This window comes from Bicyclus anynana, chromosome 3 (genome assembly GCF_947172395.1).
Source record: "Bicyclus anynana chromosome 3, ilBicAnyn1.1, whole genome shotgun sequence".
NCBI lineage: Eukaryota > Metazoa > Arthropoda > Insecta > Lepidoptera > Nymphalidae > Bicyclus > Bicyclus anynana.
In genome coordinates this window covers 198,127-218,064 of record NC_069085.1, presented here as the reverse complement: position 1 = coordinate 218,064, position 19,938 = coordinate 198,127, and the positions used below count along the sequence as shown (strand labels likewise).

The 19,938-nt window shown below is 47.3% G+C and overlaps 3 protein-coding genes across 12 annotated transcripts in view; 2 read left to right on the top strand and 1 right to left on the bottom strand.

The window, feature by feature from the left end:
* Positions 1 to 53: 53 nt before the first annotated feature.
* On the bottom strand, positions 54 to 5,186 carry LOC112052942 (arrestin homolog). Its single transcript, XM_024092192.2, has 8 exons — positions 5,022 to 5,186; positions 4,468 to 4,658; positions 2,931 to 3,109; positions 2,655 to 2,790; positions 2,416 to 2,573; positions 1,688 to 1,831; positions 1,171 to 1,300; positions 54 to 664 (listed from the first exon to the last, which is right to left on the bottom strand). Exons 1-8 carry the CDS (start codon positions 5,128 to 5,130, stop codon positions 566 to 568), a joined length of 1,146 nt encoding a protein of 381 aa, XP_023947960.2. The 5' UTR covers positions 5,131 to 5,186; the 3' UTR covers positions 54 to 565.
* A 1,919-nt stretch (positions 5,187 to 7,105) lies between these two features.
* LOC128199909 (spidroin-1-like) lies at positions 7,106 to 15,520 on the top strand. Of its 10 annotated transcripts, none has more exons than XM_052891384.1 (8): positions 7,106 to 7,240; positions 7,839 to 7,898; positions 9,479 to 9,639; positions 9,711 to 9,862; positions 14,042 to 14,433; positions 14,501 to 14,672; positions 14,813 to 14,944; positions 15,060 to 15,520. In XM_052891384.1, the coding sequence occupies exons 2-8, from the start codon at positions 7,865 to 7,867 to the stop codon at positions 15,427 to 15,429; spliced, it is 1,413 nt and encodes a 470-aa protein (XP_052747344.1). In that variant the 5' UTR covers positions 7,106 to 7,240; positions 7,839 to 7,864; the 3' UTR covers positions 15,430 to 15,520. The 10 variants fall into 10 exon arrangements, with proteins under 10 accessions (XP_052747344.1, XP_052747351.1, XP_052747343.1 ...); XM_052891381.1 differs by having other exon boundaries at positions 7,167 to 7,446; XM_052891385.1 differs by having other exon boundaries at positions 7,168 to 7,446; positions 14,834 to 14,944.
* Positions 15,521 to 17,211: 1,691 nt separating this feature from the next.
* The window catches only part of LOC112052940 (uncharacterized), a 44,980-nt gene continuing 42,253 nt past the window's right edge, over positions 17,212 to 19,938 (top strand). Inside the window, exon 1 of the mRNA XM_052891375.1 lies at positions 17,212 to 17,310. The gene's annotated coding sequence lies outside the window, so the exon portion shown is untranslated. The remainder of the gene's footprint in view (positions 17,311 to 19,938) is intronic.

Sequence of the window (19,938 nt, the reverse complement as noted above, 5' to 3'; positions counted from 1 at the left end):
TTCGATTCTCTGTCATCTGTCATCAGATAAAAAAGTAAGAAAAAAAAACTTAATGAATAGGTATAATATTTTATTATATTTCAATTAATAAAAAGTTAGTTTGGTAACAACATTATAAATTATTAAAAAGCAAGCTTAGGCGTTCGTACCTAGTTGTTATAATTATTCAGCGATGAAGAGAGGCGTAGGTACACACACACACTGTCAACGTTGACTGTCCCGATCGAGGCGTTGGACACCATTGTACCAATGATGTTATCAATACACTATTGAGATCACAGAACCTATGATAAATAAATAAAGAGTTGCTCATAGACAACAAACAACTAATCGATTTAATAATAAAGCATTTAATAAACATTCGAGGATGTGACTATTAGCAAAAATATCAACTTATAATCAAAAATATATATCTAAAAAGTACGAATAGCACAATAAATAGAAAAATACAATGTTCTGGAGTATATGATATTACTGTTCGGCGGAGGGCTGCTCAGTGCCCAGGCTCAGCGCTCAGTGCTCAGGCTCAGCGCTCAGTGCTCAGGCTCAGCGCTCGGCGCTCGGCTCAGTACACCTCGACGCTCTCCTGGTGCAGCACGGTGTCCTGGCGGAACATCTCCACGTCCGCCTCGCTGTCGGCCGCCACCAGCCGCGCGCGCCCGTCCTGCAGCACTCGCTCTGTTAGCGCACTACTGCACAACTGCACATTACTGCGTCGACCAACGCCGCCGCCCGTCAAGCGTCTATGTGAACGTCTCTTGTGAATTGTGATAATGATAACAATCAGCCTATTATAACCGCTCACTACAGAGTACATGTCAGGCGTCCCTTCTTATTGCAGAGGATATAGAGCTTAGACCTACTGACGCTGACGCTGCTCCAAAGTGAGAAGGCGGGACGGGGTAATCATTATTGAACGACCGCTATCAGATATCAACAAAAGCGAACATCCGCGATTTCGACCATTGGTGAGCATTTTAAAACAGAATGAGTAATGTACCCTATATAGAGGAATATCCCACCATGTTTTTTTATATCTTGCAGAATTTTTATAACAGCCCTCTAGACAGCTTGAATTGTTTCAGCTTGATCGTATTTCAGCTTGATTTTTTTTCTGACGCTCGCCATGATATTGTATAATATATGAGCTGATCGTGTCAATTGTGTCACCTTGGGATGCATGAGAATGAAGGGCAGCTCGGCGCTCAGCTCGCCGCCTAGCGCGCCCAGGTACAGCTTCACCTTGACGCTGTAGCTCACCACGATGCCGAACGCGTCACGCTGCTCCGGGTCCAGCAGCCTGCACACACACACACACACACACACGTCGCACGCCACGGCACACGCTGCCTGGCCGTGAGCCAGGAGCGGTGGTCACGAACACCCTCCCGGCTCCGGCAGTACAGCGTGTGCTCAACCCGCCACCGTTATTGCAACTAACTATTATTAAACTACATCAATCAACACCATCAAGAACTGTATCCACATCCACGTGTGGCTGACTGGTGGAGAACAGACATTCTAAAGATGCTATGAACTCATTTTAATTAATTTTTAGTCGACTTTCGAATAAGCAAAACGGGCGCAAACTAAGTGTCAGACATTAGTTGATTAAGATTTTTGTAGTCGAGTCTGTCGAAATAAAGATGATACTGCATGAAAGCGTGCAAGTGTGGCGGCTACGTACAGCGTGGTGGAGGCGAGCGTGGTCTCGGCGCGCTTGAGCTGCGCGTCGAGGGCGATGCCGCGCCGGTCGCGCAGCCCGCCCAGCGCCGGCCGCAGCTGCACCACCTTCTGCATGCTGGCGCCGGGCTGCAGCGGGCAGCCGTCCCTGCGCACGCGCAGCGACAGCAGTAAGTCGCTGACTCAGCGTGAGTATCGTTTGCTCTTCCTCTACACGGCACCATACCGAATCGCTAAATCGCTTGGCGCTACATCTTTGCCGGTGGGTGGCTGCTGGTCACGGGTGATGCCTACAACCCTTAGACCATTAAAAAGCTACAAACCCGACCAGACTTGATCATATATAAAAATACTCAGGATAGCTTCGTAACTCATCAAAAATTCGTCGACGGATAATATTAAAACTTTCAATTCGATGAAAATGAACTCGATTTTCTTAAAACGGGGTGACATCAACATCTTTTTCACTTTAAGTTACTAGCGGGAAATTAAACATTGAGTGTGTCCACACCACTGAAGTAAAACTCCTGTCTCTTGCTCCTACAATGGCATACAAAACGCTACTGTCTCTTTCTATCTTCAGTAACATATATATTCCTCTCGACGTACGTTCGCCTCGGCCGATCACATTATTGGAACGACACGCATTTCTCCCCAGCAGGGAAAGCGTGCGTAAAGCACGCACGTACGTAAAGCAAGCACTTCATATTAAATAAAGAACAGTGAACTGACTGCGTCTCGACTCCCGTGACGACGTTCCGGTACTGGCCGTTCTGGAACAGCACCACGTCCACCGTCTGCAGGATGCTGGCCTTGATCTTCTTCACCACCTTGTTGCTGTGGTTGCGTATGCTGATGTTGACGGCCACCGTCTCGCCGTGGATGTACAGCTGCGGGGGAGACGAGGCGTCAATGCACAATCATTACCCGATCATCATTATTATTATCAGCCTACTTTAACGACCACGCACCTGCTTATCCAGCGTGAGCTCCAGCTCCAGCTGTCCCGGCGACAGCACGAAGTCCTTGCGCACCACGGTGCAGGGCTGCGGGCCCGGCTTGTCGGGCGCGAACTGCACCTTGCGGATGCCCAGCGCCACCGTGCTCCTGCGTACGACCACACGTTCGACAGTGAGACCTCACAGCTTAGGGAGGCTGCGAAGGCTGACTCGGGATTGCCGACAAAAGAGAAAAAGTAAACTAAAGTATAATTCATGTGAAACAGAATGAATGACACGGTCACTCACCGGCGGTGCATGCGATCGATCTCAGTCTCGCCCACGAACAGCTTGACGTAGTAGTGCACGCCGCACGGCTCGCCCTCGTCCTCCAGGCCAGGCTGCAGCGCCACGGAGCCGGGCGAGCCGGCCGGCAGCGTCAGCCGGAAGGGAAGCGCGCTGGGGCCCAGCTTCTTCAGCAGCCGCTCCTGCGCGACAGACGACAGGCACTGCTACAGCGCGACAACGACAGGCACTGCTACATCGCGACAACGACAGGCACTGCTACAGCGCGACAACGACAGGCACTGCTACAGCGCGACAACGACAGGCACTGCTACAGCGCGACAACGACAGGCACTGCTACAGCGCGACATAGACAGGCAATGCTACAGCGCGACAACGACAGGCACTGCTACAGCGCGACAACGACAGGCACTGCTACAGCGCGACAACGACAGGCACTGCTACAGCGCGACAACGACAGGCACTGCTACAGCGCGACAACGACAGGCACTGCTACAGCGCGACAACGACAGGCACTGCTACAGCGCGACAACGACAGGCACTGCTACAGCGCGACAACGACAGGCACTGCTACAGCGCGACAACGACAGGCACTGCTACAGCGCGACAACGACAGGCACTGCTACAGCGCGACATAGACAGGCACTGCTACAGCGCGACAACGACAGGCACTGCTACAGCGCGACAACGACAGGCACTGCTACAGCGCGACAACGACAGGCACTGCTACAGCGCGACAACGACAGGCACTGCTACAGCGCGACATAGACAGGCACTGCTACAGCGCGACAACGACAGGCACTGCTACAGCGCTACAACGACAGGCACTGCTACAGCGCGACAACGACAGGCACTGCTACAGCGCGACAACGACAGGCACTGCTACAGCGCGACAACGACAGGCACTGCTACAGCGCGACAACGACAGGCACTGCTACAGCGCGACAACGACAGGCACTGCTACAGCGCGACAACGACAGGCACTGCTACAGCGCGACAACGACAGGCACTGCTACAGCGCGACAACGACATGCACTGCTACAGCGCGACAACGACAGGCACTGCTGCAGCGCTGCATCTCGCGCGCTCGGTGCTGCACTGAGTTGTATTTATCTTGAGATTTCAAAATACATCGACAATAATATTAAGCTAGCACAGCACATAAATGTCATAACTTTATTATGTAACTACTACTACTGTGAAGCTATGGGAACGTCTCCTATTGGAGCAGGCGACGTAAACGTCCCGGGTTCAAGTTACCGTTCGCCCGACACCCCCCGCCCCGCTTTCGAAGACGGCAGCAATTCTGCAAGGATTAGATTTAACATTCGCAACCAATCCAATTAGGAGCCTGTAATTTAATTTATAAGTTTGAAGTAGCGCCTTCGGTATGTAATCAGGGATTGCTCGGCGTTCATAATTATGAAGTGTTTAGATGATTTCCACCTGTGGCCAAAGCGGGAAGTCGTCGATCTAGCTAGACGATGTAACGCAGGTACACATTGGGTACTCCTACAGGGCACGTCCTAGTCGGGGCTACCTGCGTGCGGCTGAGGTCGGCGGGGCGCTGCTGCAGCGGCGGGTACACCTGCTCGGACGCGAGGTACAGCTCCTTGTAGAACGACAGCCCCATGACCTCGTCCTCCTCGCGCCCGTACCGGAACGTGCACACCACCTGCGCGAACACGCGCCGGTCGCTCACGTACTCCTCGTCCACCACCACGATGCCATCTGCGGAGGGGAACGGGCTCTTATTCAGGAAGTGCTTAGATCGCAACGAGCAGTCAGAATGCGGCACTCCACCGACCGAAGACGCAGTTCGATCAAATGCCTCCGCGTGGCTACAATACGTTGATTAGGTTCGCTACTTAGAACGCATAATGATGATAAGTGGCGATGCAGTCCAAGTTGGTATTCAGGTCTCGGTATTTAATTAACAGGGGATGCATTTCCAAATTTGGTTTTCTTTTGAACGAAAGGAAGTCGAGCGATCGTTTGATCACAGATTTGAAATCCAACCAGGTATGAGCCACGAGCACAGCCACACACTGTCGCGCCGCCTCAGAGCACAGAGCTGCACGCGAGCACACGCACCGATCGGCTCCACGTATGAGATGTGATCCACGAAGTCCCGCTTGGGCATGTACAGCAGGATCTTGCCGTTGGGGGAGCACTTCTTGAACACTTTGAAGTTGTACACCATCTTGTGGTCGCGGCTCGTCCGGCGCCGCGCAGAGACGCAGTGGCCGGGCGCGCCGCGCGCCGCGCTTTATACGCGGAGCGCGCCGTGCGGCTTCGGCCGGTAATCTGGTTAGGCTCGTTAGCGACACGTGCGCCGGATACACCAAGGAGTGAATTGCTCGGTAATCTGTTTACAATGTTTTGGCCACTGTGCACAGGGGGCCGTCTCTCCGGGCCCGGGCGCGGGTCGTCGATCATATCTTAACCGGCATTTCGGTCGACAAATCGCCATTTTCTTGAGATAAAAACTTACTTCACGTTTTCTCATTACTACATCTACACACAAAGTTATTTAGGCAACTCTTCTCATCAGACGTTTTAGGGAAGAATACTCGAGAAAATAGACACGTGTGTCGGTTGTAAGGTCGGTATCGCCGGTGTAATTCCTAGTCTTTGGTGTATATAATCGTCATACGAGTAAAACAGATTAGCTGGGCACTTAAACAATTGCACTTCAGAGAGAAGCCCCGCCGGTGCGCGGCACGCGCGCAAATCGGAACGCGAATGCTCGCTAGTCGCTCCACAATTTGTAGTTTTCGGAAACCATCGAGTTGTTGGTCCCAATACATATAGTTAGGCTGGATTTTCAACTGCTGATTATTTTGGTGATCTAGTGAACCTATTACTGAGGTTTTGATGATCCTAAAAGGGTTTTCACTCAGTACATTGCTGTGCTCGTGAGCGATGAGGACACTGTAACACTGCGCCGCTCGACAGTGTGGCGCTACTTGTACTTGCGACTTGTACGGAATGTGAATCATTACGAATTTGCAAACTCGGCCCGGATTCAGACTTCGAATGATGAAATTGTCCTTCGTAAATAGCTCTGCTGGTCTTCCTTATCTTAGAGGTTTGGACGGGCCGAGACGAACGCAGCGAATCTACACAAATATAAAAAAGTTACAGGTACATAAACAATCCCATAAATAAATGATAAGATACCTAATATTAAGACGATAATCTGGTGAAAGCTGAGATAGAAAAGTATTAAAATAGATCTCACTCGCGAGATTACCCCCACGTGGTACGGGTGTTAGGTGTGAACTGTTTATTGTTTCGATAGTCGTTTGGTCAATGAATCGAATCAAACGAAGCCTCAACAGCTCAGTGGCGAAGGGGCCGCACTCATCACGAGAGGTTCGATCCCCGCCCGCTAGGCTATTGCCGTACCCAACGATATTTTCTAAGGACTTTTTTTAGTCAGAGAGGAACGGCAATATTAGACATACCTATTTAAATATTTTAAAGTATTTCTTTTTTTTAATGGAAGATCTTGTAGCTCTCACTTGACTATTTGCATTAAGGGTCGGCAGTTATTCTTAGGATTCGAGTGTTGTGAGAAGGGTCATTTTAAAGACATGGCCACCTGTTGTAAATTCACTCAAATGCCCCGCAACGTTTATTATTTCTCAAGGTATATATTACCTACTGGAATAGCTAAGGGAGTAAATATGTAATGTGTACATTGTCAAGCACCATAACCTACTTTTAGTAACGTGGAAACGGGAATCGCACAGACATTGAACTTGAAGACGTCGCGTGCACAGTAGATGAGTCAGCGCGCGCGCACGGCCATTCACCGCGAGCGCTGTCTCCCTCTGCCTGCACGAAGTAGACAGGGAAGGAGAGCTCTTGCGCGCTCGCAACCGCGGCCTTTGGGCCTTCCACAATACGGTCACACACAACTAACAATGTTCGATATTACAACTTACATAATATGACTTAGGTATATCTACGGTCACGGAGGCTCATGTGCTCATGTCATGATGTCCGCCGTTGTCTTTAGACAGTTCTACAGGATCTAAATGGCTTCTATGTAACACGTACATTTGTATAGTTTACTCGCTCATTATCGATAATGTGTTGGACATTTTTACGTTGCGAATTATGAAAGGATGCAAAAAAGAAAATGCATGTGCAAGAGTCAACACAGCAGGGCCTAGAGCAGAGCAGGCTGCGCGCCCGCGCGTGACGTCACCCGCCCGCCCGCGCCCCGCAGCCCCCGCCCCTCTGTCTCAGTCTGTCTCCGTCTCGGTGCGGACTGCGCGCGCGCACGCTGCGTCGCCGAACCTGTACGTACGAGACAACTGTTTACGTATTATTTTGTTGTTTGTTTGTGAACGTGTCTCGCGACATGTGGTGAGCTGAGCCGAGCCCTGCCCGGAGCCGCGTCCTCACTCCTCGCCTGACACCAAACTAGGCTCCGCGGAACATTTGCATGGACTACCGGATTCCTAATCCGTGAACGATTTCTACGGCGCCGGCGCTTCTTAGAAAGGTACAACTACCAAACTAATTGTTTTTTAATAGTCCAGCGGTGAAATGGAATTTGAGCTGAGGATTTCTAACAAAATATATTCTATCGAGTTTACTAAAGGAACAAGTCAGACCTATACGTAAGTGTTCGAGCAAACTCGATCACAAATAACAGCCCGTATTTTTTCGTCTGAACTGACACAGTGATTCTATTTCTTTCCTCCATTGCACAGGGCGCTTACGTACCTATGCATATTGCCTAAAAAGTGAGGCTCGGCTAGCGGGTGCGAACAGCCGTTTCTCTCAGTCCCATTGTTGAGCTAAGTGTGGCCACACTGTATCTTTAATCACCCATTAATTACGACAAGTAATTTAGAATTTAAGTGAAAGTAAACTTGATGTCCGCCTCCGCAGGTGTCGGGCGCTGAGAGCGGCGCAACATGTCGGCGAGCCCTGAGCTGCACGCGCCGCCAGGTGACGCGCCATGTTCTTCAGCACTTTGATCCAATTTAGTTCAACTAAATGGCAAAATGACCCAAAAAAAACATATGTGTAACTAGACTACTGTTCCTTTTTGACAGTGGTTAAATTGGAAACTGTTCCGATATGCCGTCTACGCGAGTTTTTCGGCTTTACCTCAGCGATACGTATCGGCGATTCAATTCGTCCGCAGTCTTCACCTATCTCGACAGCGATCTCTCATTTCCTCTGCGCCACAGTAGATGTGCCTGCGCGCTGATCCGTTGCATCTCGTAACATTTACAACACTAGAGATGTACTCATGAGTAGTATATTTCTCTGTAAACGTCATAAACCGTGATTGGCGCACACCGTCGCACAGTAGCAATGTCAAAGCGGCTCAGCGGCCAGTTCCGCGCATTTCTGCGGCTTCCTCCAGCGCTGCCGACGGCGTGCGTACTACGTAACAGTCAATGCTGACGTGGCTGTCTTAGAAAGCCTGAATCACTCTTGTACGAGAAGGTTACGTAGGCTACTTAGTGACCTACTCGTACAAGAGTTAAATGAAAATCAACACTTAAATATTTATGTAATTTTCCTTGCTTTATTGTGTTCTATTGTACTTTCAAAAATTAGGAAAAGTGAAATACAAAAGTTAGGAATTACTTCATTCTATCTATACATATATAAGTATGTGAATGACGAAAATGTGTGTAGTGTATAGACAGTACACACATTTTCGTTGAAGCGAATGGCTTCGCCCAGAATATTATGTGTAGAATATCTTTATATAGATACTACACATATTTTGGGCGAAGCCATTAAAAACACCGAGACACGGCCTCGCCTTATATCTCTCATCTACGAGCGGGGCCCGGGGGCACGGGGGCACGGGGGCACGGCAGTACATACCTGTAGTACATCGTTAGCTACCGATCTACTGCAGGTATGTACACAGGCTATCCAAACTCATCACTGACCTCTGCCACAAAAAACATATGTATGCTGCTGGATATCTGATGTCACGGCTTTACACCGACATACCGGTATATCAAGGGTATATATACTTTGCGCTATTCATATATTCTTACATTAATAATCTCTGTCCCTAAGGGGATGCAATGACTGCACAGCGACTGAAAGATAAAATATTGTATATCAAATGTTTGACCTAGTGATGCTGAGATCTTTCAGCACTGACTGGCTTTGATTTGACCGCGTATTACCTTGAATCTGACGATGGTGTCAACTGTCAGATTTGAGTGACAAATATGCTTAAGTTTAACTCAATGGCGTGTTTAGTTCCGCGATGTTCCGCACAAATCAATTAGCGATCACTATCACTTTCTTATCAAACCTTAATTTCGGGAAATGGATCGAGTCTAACGCCAAAACAGCAGCCTGAACACTAGACATCGTAAATAGAGCACCAACTTCACACATAAATATGTGAGGTTCTACAACTCAAGCTTGGAGAACCTACTGCAGTCATCTATGAGACGCAGCAGATATCATACTACTATACGAGGTACTATGAGGCTGATGTGTCGAACGACGGATAGTTTAGACCCGCTGACGGCGGTGTCGCGTTGCAGGCGCCGTGGAGCTGCGCGAGGACGTGCCGCTCAAGGGCGGCGGCGCGCGGCTGTGCGGCAGCGGCGCGGGCGGGCCGCGCGCCGTGCTGGCCGCCTTCGGCGCGCTGTCGCTGGCCGTCACCGTGGCGCTGCTGACGCAGATACACTACGGGGACTACCAGGTGCGTGCGCGCCTCCTCGGCCGACACGAGCGGACGAGCCCGCCACACGAGTGACCCGCCTCTCGTCGCAGGTGGTGCCGCACGGCTCCGTGTCCACGTCGGCGGCGCCGTGCTCGGCGGCCGGCGCGGACGCGCTGCGCCGCGGCGGGCGCGCCGTGGACGCGGCGGTGGCGGCCGCGCTGTGCCTCGCCGTGCTGGCGCCGCACCGCACGTCGCTGGACGCGTACGTACGCCGTAGAACAAAATACGTTCCTCACAATACACACAGGAAAAATTTGTATTAATTAGAGATGACGACTTAGCACCGCCTTCTATCTAGAAGGCGGTGCTAAGTATTAATTATTATAGATAATCAGCAGGTAGAACATAATAATACTACTAGCGGACTCGGTCAAGCTTCGCTTTGACTTTTGTGCACTTTTCTTCCATACCTACCCTACCTCTACGCTACCCATATCCTACCCCTACTCTACCCCTACTTTACTCCTCCCCTACTCCTAACCTACACCTACCCTTTAAATATCATATTCTTAATTTTACGAATCGCTCGTATGAGAGTATAGATTTTTTTTAAACTTGTAAAATTTTTTTCTTCGTAAGAACCTTCCTCGTGCTTCAAGGAGTAGGTATTGTAAAAAAAAGAATTAGCAAAATCGGTTCAGCCGCTCTCGAGATTTGCGCTTAGGAAAATTCAAGATTATTTTTATAGATTATTATGATGTTATTTTTCGCTTTTTATTTTAGTCGCTACATTTTAGATTTCATTGTCGGTTGTATATATTTTTTTTAAATAAATTAATTTGACTTAATTTGCTAAATGAGTTTATATTGTGAAGATGCTCGTTTCGGTGGTTTCGCTCAGCACTAGGACGCTCGGCGCAGCGCCCTCTGTGTGTGTGCGCACGGAGCGCTGGGCCGCCCGCACTCGCGGTTGCCTCGCGCCGAGTCTCGCGAGACTCTCCACTGTCCTAGTGTGCAGTCATTCTACCAGGTGGCGCTAAAATGACATCTTTTTTAAATTGTATTCTAAAACTTCTATGATAATAATAAAAAGCTGAAGAGTTTGTTGGTTTGATTGATTGAACGATAGAGGTACTTATATAAGGTTCTGACTAAATCCTTTGAGTTGCCGCATGCGGTGAAAAACATTCTTTGTATTTCATTCTTTGCTCGTAAAAAGTATTATTATTTGTCCTCGCCTGGAGCACCACAAACAATTTAGTCAGAACTTCTACTGTTCTTTTTGAATCTTTTGTCAAATTGGAAATATTCTTAATAGTTTTTGAGTTTTAGGTCAAAAACCGAACTCATTTTTATTTAGAAATTTTTGCGAGCGGGCCTTCTATTTTTTTTTTTCAAAAACTATCTACGTTCAATTCCGAATCGAATGACATCTCAACCATTTTTATAGGAGAAGGAGAAAAAGTGTAATAGAGGAAAAGTCATTTATTTATTTATTTATTTATTTATTTATTTGTAACGAACAGCGTTTAACAAAATATGTATAAATAATGTAAAATAAACAACAATAAGGCCACATATAGTTACAAAGAAAGTTACAATATAAAGTAGGTATAACATATTATATCACAATATAAGGTAGGTAGGTAGGTGAAAATGAAAAATATTTTTTTAAAAGAAATGATAGTGAATAAAATAATATTATTAAGTTAATTACATATAAGAAAAATAGTACAAAATTTATTTAAAAATTCGCAAGTTGAATTAAAGTGAATAAGCGTGAGTGTGTGTGTGTGTGAGTGCGTGTGCTCGTGTGTGTGCATGTGTCTAAGAGCATGAGAAAGAGAATGGACGTGTGTGTGGGTTTGAGAATTGGTGCATAAATTAGTTAAGTTTATTGAGTTTGGTATGTGTTTTTCTGAAAGCGTTTGTTCATTGAGGTGTTATTGTCTTCGGTGTAAAGTGATAATTTCTTTTTTTAACTGTGCTTTAGATAAATAAAAAAGATCTAAATGGGAGTAAGTCTTATTATATTTTCGAGATAGCCGTACCAAAATTGCGTTTTGGCCATAGTTGGAGTTTGATTTAGGCGCAACTAATAAGCGAGTGTGCCGGGGCCTAAACGATGAAGCATTTAACGAGAGAGCTGACAGTAAGCTAGGACAGTCGATACGGCCAGTCAAGATAGCTTGCAACAGAAGTATGTCACTCTGATTTCTTCTTTGCTCCAGGGTGTCTATTTTATAGTGCGCACAAGCTTCTTCATAATTGTTAAATCGCCTGTAGTCTTTGAACGCTAGATACCTGAGAAATTGTCTTTGAACTGACTCCAGCCTTTGAGAGTGTATAATATAATAGGGAGACCAAATATTACACGAATATTCAAGAAGACTTCTAACGTAGGCAAAGTACAATGTTTTTATGCATTCTATGTTATCGAAACTACGAGTGACGCGTTTGATAAATCCTAGTTGTTTGTAGGCTTTATCCGCAACAACGTCGATGTGCTTATTCATGGATAGTTTGTTATCAATTAGTATACCCAGATCTTTGACTGAACTACCATTGGATATAATGATATCGTTAATTTTATAATTGAAATTAAGAGTATTTTTCTTACGAGTCAACGTTATGTGATGACATTTTTTGGTATTGACAATTATTCTATTCCTAACATAGTACTCAGTCAAAGCATTTAAGTCTTCTTGTAGTTTTAGACAATCATCAAGAGAGCGTATTTTAAGGAATACTTTTTTGTCATCAGCAAACATTAAAAACTTGGAGTACCTAAAACAACTGCCAATATCAAAGAGGTATGCATTGTACAAGAGTGGCCCCAGGATTGATCCCTGAGGTACTCCAGAAGGAATACTAACAAAGTCACTTCTGGCACTTCCCATTACTACAGCCTGCATTCGATTTTTGATATATGAAGTTACCCATCGCAGCAAATTACCGTTTATTCCCAGGACGCTAAGTTTATGTATTAGGATTACATGATCTACTCGGTCGAATGCTTTTTCGAAGTCCGTGTAGATCACATCCACCTGACATCTCTCATCCATACTCCGTAACACATAGTCAGTGAAAACAGCTAAGTTAGTGACTGTTGAACGGTTCTTCATAAAACCATGTTGTTCGGGAGGAATAGATCTTGTTATTATCGGGCTGATGTGTGTAAATACAGCTGTTTCAAATAGTTTGCTCATAGCATTTAGTATTGAGATAGGTCGGTAATTTTCGATTTGAGTTTTGGACCCACTTTTATGTATAGGAATAATTAAAGCCTCCTTCCACACATCGGGGAAAGTGCAAAATCGGTTCAGAGAAAGATCAAAGATAATGGAGAGAGGTTTAGCCAAGTACGAAGCGCACTTGTTTAGGAAAATTGGTGGAATACCATCACTACCAGCCCCTTTGTTGACCTTTAGGGTTCTAAGTAACTTTAGAACGTCGTCTTCACCAATAGTTATTTTGCATGTGGGTTCCTTGTGAGCAGAATTTGTCAGGTTAGCAGTGTCATAATAATTAGCAGGCTTAACAAACACACTTTCAAAGTATGTGCTGAAACCATAGCTGGAAGAGGTTTCACCTGTGAATTTTGTGCTACCTAAAGTTAGTTCAGTAGGGTACCCGTTTTTACTGCTTTTTAAGGACTTGGTGTAAGAGAAGAGAAACTTAGGATCTTTGCTTATAAAAGATTGCATTCGCTGGGTGTAAAGAGAGTAACACTTACTCTGAATTAATTTTTGTCTACTTCTTAATATAGAGAATTCGTCGTAATCTCTGGGATTATTATATTGTTTCCAAAGTTTATGCTTTAGAAGTTTTTCTTTTACTACGTGAATCAAAGATTTAGTGTACCACGTTGGAAAGTTTGATTTTAGCTTGCTCTTTACCGGAATATATTTATTAATAGCTTCTTTGAGAATTGCATAAAATTTGTTAATAACATCATTCATTGAGTCACCCGTTAGTACTTCAGACCAGTTGATCTTAGAAAGAAAGTCGTTAATGAGAACATAGTCACCTTTAAAAAAATTAGGTTTTTTGATTGGTTTTTGACGATTATAGCTAAGCCGCAAATTCCCCAGATTAAACTGGAGACATGGGTGATACACATCTTCTGGGACTGGAGGACTATCGCAGTGTGTCACACTAATGTCAATATTACTAAACAGCAGATCTAACGTATTTTGCTTGCAATTAGCTATTGTATTTTGCTGTTTCAGTCCTGATACATTACATAAATCTAACAAGTTTGTGAAGGCATTGTGTAACTCTACCGCTCCGCGTCTATGGATGGTAGGTTGATTATCAATCCAAGTGATATAGGGTAAGGTAAGGTAAGGTAAGGTAAGGTAGGTAAGGTAGGGTCATTTAAAAAATGTTCTACTTATGTCAGTCTCGCATCATATACATATCATGTCTCTGATGCCAGGAGCGGAGCGATGATATACTGGGAGTACCGCTCGTCGCGCAGCCAGCTGCCCGTGCAGGCGGAGTGGGGCGGGCCGGAGGAGGCGGCGGGCGCGGCGGGCGCGGCGGGCGCGGCGGGCGCGGCGGGCGCGGCGGGCGCGGCGGGCGCGGGCGGCGCGCGGCCGCCGCGGCTGGTGGCGGCGCTGGCGGCGCTGCACGCGCGCTACGGCGCGCTGCCGTGGGGCGACGCGCTGCGCCCGGCGGCCGAGCTGGCGCGCGTCGGCTACGCGGTGTCGGTGCGGCTGGCCGCGGCGGCGGCGGCGCGCGGCCTGCCCGGCTACCTGCCCGCCGCGCCGCGCGCCGAGCCCGCGCTGGCCGACTACCTGGACTCGCTGCGCCACAACACCAGCAGCGGTACGCACCCACGCCGCGAGTCTCGCCAGAGCGCGCGAACGTTACGTGATGTGATGTGTCTGTGCAGAGCTGTGCGCGGCGTGGAGCTGCTCGCGCGCGGTGCGCTGGGCGGAGCGGGCGGCGGCGCGCGCGGGCGGCTGGCGCGTGTGGGGCGCGGGCGCGGGCGGCGCGGCGGGCGCGGCGGCGCTGCAGGCCGCGCTGGGCGCCAACCTCACCGGCGTGGACGCCGTGCTGCAGAGGTGAGCGCGGCGGGGCGCTGCTCGTGCGCGGTGCACGCCCATTTTATCCTCCTTCTCTTCCTCCTATTATAATTCTGATACTTCTATGATAAAGTAGTGTAAGTGTAAGTGTAGTTGTAATAGTCAAATGTATAAAGCAGAGTCACGTTGTGGGTGCGCAGTGTGGTGAGCTCGCTGCAGCGGCAGGCGGCGGGCGCGGCGCGCTGGCCGGGCGGCGTGGCGGCCGGGCTGGCGGTGGTGGACCCGCGCGACACCTACGTGGCGCTCGTCTCGTGAGCGACTCCTGCCGCACGCTCCCCGGACACCGGTACCTGCTGATGCCACTAACGTGTGGAGCGTCAGCGGGTACCGCCATCACCACATTTACACAAGTCGTCTTGCGCGCAGAGGCCTGTCGACGGCGTTCGGCTCGGCGGCGAGCGAGGGCGGCGCGTGGGCGCGCGACGAGCCCGACGCGCCGCTGCAGCTGGCGCCCGCCGTGCTGGCGGAGGAGCGCGTGTGCGGCGCGCGCTACGTGCTGGGCGCGGAGTCTGCGGCGGCGCTGGCGCAGGGCGCGGCGGCGCTGCTGCGCGCGGGCGGCGGCGCGGCGGCGGCGGAGCGCGCGCGGCTGCTGGTGGGCGCGGGCGGGCGCGCGCTGCCGGAGCCGACGGCGCCGGACGCGCCGCAGCCGGCCGCGCTCAACTGGGTGCGCCAGAGCGGGGACGCGCTGCTGTCGCACGCCGACAGTCGCGGCGGCGGCGTGGCCTCCCGGTTCTAGTCGACGCTCCCTGCGCGTGTTGATCGGCCGTCGCTGACTGTTTATTGTATTTGATCTGACGGTATTAAATTATTAATGGTTTCGTTCATAACTTTGGTGTTTTTCGATTCCATCCCTGGAATACATCCCTACCGCCGTCGCCGGCCGATAGAGGAACGAGCACATTTACCTGAGGGTAGGTCCTACTTACGCACATAACTCATACAAATCTTGATTTATTTTGTTCCTGTAACGAATCACTGACAAACTGAGACGAGTGGTGCTACGAACAAACGCCTGCCACTATAACTTTAGCAATGCGTTTGACGTTCTGTATTTATTAATACTTTAGGCGAATTGACTACCGCACCACAGACAACATGTGGTCAGTATAGTTGCCGAGTCGCACACTACGCTAGCACTAACAAAAAATTTCACATGTCTAGAGTCTGCACGAACCTTCAAAGAGCTATTCGATTTCTATCACAAAAGCACCGATGGTGTACACAGGTGTGCACGGCACTGTACGTGTGTGTGCTCAGCTGCACACCAGTGCCGTCCTTGTCTGCTGCGAGCCAGGGGCGTAGCTACAGCCGTATCAATGCTACGGGGCCCCAGGCTACAGGGGCCCCTTAATTCTTGTCTAAAGGAAAAATTAGTAAAATTTTATTCACAATCTCCTTGTTTAAGCGTGCGCCCAAAAATTGGAAACATCCTATCATAGGTTAAATAATTGTCATATTTATTTTAAGCGAGTAAGTTTGTTTCTTTTGTGAGAAGTATTTACCCTTCATTAATTGGGCCCTCCAACTAATTTTAATACGGAGCCCCTCCAAAACACGCTACGCCACTGCTGCGAGCGCAGTCACAAGGAGGGGTGGAAGAGAACACACCACACACTGCGGGCTATCACATTCTGTGCTATCGCTCAGATACAGAACAGTGCTTATCAGCAAAAGCCAGCAGCGCCGGCGCCAGTGCCAGTGCTACGTTGCGGCACTCGCAGCGGCTGCTCGTTGCTGCCAGTTGTTGCTAGTTGCTGCTCGTTGCTGCTTAAGGATGAAACTACCGATTACCCGACTTATGGAATTTCAAATTACTCGTATACCGTATACCGCTCAGAAAAGCCGATAGGTAAGCGATAAGGTATAAATAACAAACATTTGATTTTTTCTTCTTGATTTTGATCTGTTTGTTACGAATAAGCTCCGGAACTTACTGATTTTAAAAATTCTTGGTAAATGATAAATTATTATGTATTTATTCTACTTAGTGATAGAATCAGAAGGCAATACTATTTAAGCACGTCTCCCGACGGAAATTAAGCGAAATTAAACCTAAATGTACTTATTATTGTAAAGCCCTTGATCCAGATCAACAAGATCTATACTTCTATACCAATATAATAAAGAGAAAACATTTATTTGTAAAGATTTTTGATTGTATTGTATAGGCTCCGAAACTACTTAACCGATTTAAAAAAATATTTCACTGTTGAGAAGCTACACTATACCCAGGTGATATTATAGGCTATATTTTATCCCCGTAATCATACGGGAACGGGAACTACGCAGGTAATCAGCAATACTTCAGTCACAGTCTGCGGCGCGCCGTGCGGTCTCCGTGCGGTCACCGTGCGGCGACGAGCGGCCGCAGCACGACATGCAAGACTGTACTATCGTTTGGTGCAAGATAACGAGAACTCGTATCTTTATCTAGCGGTCGTCGGTCGGAGCGCGATCGATACGGAACCACTCAACTTCGCTGTTATTATTGTAATCGTAAATGTTCGCACTCGAGCGCGCGCAGCACGACAGTGCGCAGCAGCCCGCAGTGACCGGTGACGTGACCAGTGACGTCACGCGCAACGAACGAAGTGAACGCGAATAACTTTAATAATAGGTAAGTGTATCTCTGTTGGGCTGGACGACCTCATGGTTTAATAATATCCTATTTGGAAATACGGGCTCACCTTGTTCTCGGCCGCATTTTAATTGTGTTATATCGATATCGCCAGGTAAATATATAAAATTATATCGTTATTTACGTAAATACTTACCTTCACAACCAACGATATTTAACAACCTCTTTGTTATGAGTGTCTATCCGAAGCTGCTACTATAACATAATAAGTGCTAAGTGCTCAAGTCAGAACTAGCCCCAGCAGCGACAATGGTCGTCGTAATTTTACTTTAAAACGAGGAGTAGGGTCAGTACTCCTGATGTCGACCGCTTAGTGTAATTGAAATTAAAGCAAAAAGAACTTTATAATAAGGTAGTGCACGGTCAGGGTGAGATCATTAGGTTGAAAATCTAAAACTGGATTTTTTTTATTTATCGCATCTTTTTCCGTTTGAATTCCCGCCTAAACATGGGTATCTTCATGTCAAGACTTAATAGACCATGTTCTAGGCGTGTGCGCAACATAGTTTCGAGTATATTGCTAAATGCCGGCGTGACTTCCTACATCATAATATATATAATTATTTATAAATTAAAATGTTTGGATGTAATCGTGTCGTGCATACGTTCGTACAACGTCACCTCAAAATGCCGGCGCTCCTTTGTCCATCGCGTGCGATTCGTTACAATCCTTTACTCTAATGAACAAACTCTTGAATCACAGGTAACGTATGTACCTACACGATATACCTAAGGCTACAACACTGAACCGTCCTACCATAAGTATTGTATTATTTCTTTGTGAATTAAACATTGCCTCACTATAATTGCAAGTTTTATGATGCTTCTTAAAACTTCTTCTTTTCATAAAAGATACTTGTTTTTACGAAAAGAAGAATAATTTAGGTTATCTTTACGTTCGTAAACTATTAAATAGCTTAAAACTATACCACAACTCCATACCGGTATTAGGTATAGGAACGCGGTCGGACATCGGCCAGTTGACCCTACGGGCTACGTCATAGATTTCCCAGAATCGTCAGTGGTTTTACCGGTTGAAGCGGATACATAAGTATATAGGTATCTGTGCAGCAAATTGCAATTATTATACAGAACTGCGAATGCAGTCGTTAACAAAGAATGTTAATCTGTACCGGAGACCGCGCCACGTCGCCGCCTGCATCACCAAAGCTGAGGTGAACACGCGGGCGATTTTACAAATTCTATTCATCAAAAAGACACCTAGAACGCATACTAAAACACGCAAACAACCAATGATATAAAATGATCGTTACAAACAACATCATCATAAAGACAAAAACACGCGGCGCGATGACCCCGCGGCCCCCCTTGACTCGGACAAACAAACGCAACGCGCGTGTAGCGCGCAGTAAACACTACAGGCACTAGGCAGTAGCCACTAGCTACTAGTGCTCAGTGCCCAGTGGAGTAATCACTAGTCAGTAGTCACAGTCAGTCAGTGCGCAGTAGTGGCAGTAGGTGGCGCGCCGCGGCGCCGGACGCCCGGTCAGAGTACAGCAGCTTCATATATTTACATGTTATGTTTTCTGTGGTAGTGTGTATAACTGTACCTGCCACATTTGTTTGTAAATAGATTACTTTATCAGCTGTCTATACTCTATACTCAACGATACTTCAATACGTAGGAATGTTACGTACCGACAAAATCCTCCACTGAACACTCCGCGCTCAGTCACAGTAAATACATTTACTGTGACTGAGCGCACATAATATGCACAATTTTGCACATTGCACAAAAATATTTTTAAATGAAGTATTATTTTGTTTAAATAAGTAACTTTCGTTGTTCACTGTGCGACTAAATGATAATAAGACAAATAGCTGCTGTTGTGTGACATATATGTAATAGTATTTCAGTAAAATTAACAAACACCGAGTTGAGGCGATCAAAATCATAAATGATCAATTATCTGTTGTCCGTCCGTCGGCCTGACAATCTATCCTTCTGTCGGTTTGTTCACTATATTCTCGGGATCTTCGGAAGAGCTTTTCATAAGGTTTTCACTTATACATTAAGCAAAGTCCAGATCAACACTAGGCTTCAAAGGGAGAACGAGCCTGACTCGTCCTTCAGGGAGAGCCTGACGCCGTCGTCAGCGATGTCAGCAATTGGGGACTATATATACACTCAGACACTGGAAAACACTCACAAATATTTTCAAGTTGCGGGAATCGAACCCACGGCCGTGGATGCAGAAGGCAGGGTCGCTACGCGCTGCGCCACGCGGTCGTCTATCGTATCGTTTAGAAGATAGGACGGTGGTTAGGTGGTAACAGCACCTAGCAACGTTTACCGGAAACACACAAGTACTTCCTAACTGAAATGAATATTAATAATTATGTTTAATTGACACATGGGCACAGTAAAGAAATGGATATCCTTTCGCAGCCCCGATGTCGCCTTTAATAGCTAATGGTCTAAGATCCGGCGTTACAAATATATACCCTCATCTGTTATTCATCAGTGCTATGAAATAAATGATACATAATGTTCACAGTGACACCTAGTTAAATTGCTGCCAAACACATGTTTTATACAAAATCTGGGAATCCCTGAACGAATACAGTTTAATTAAGCATGATTAT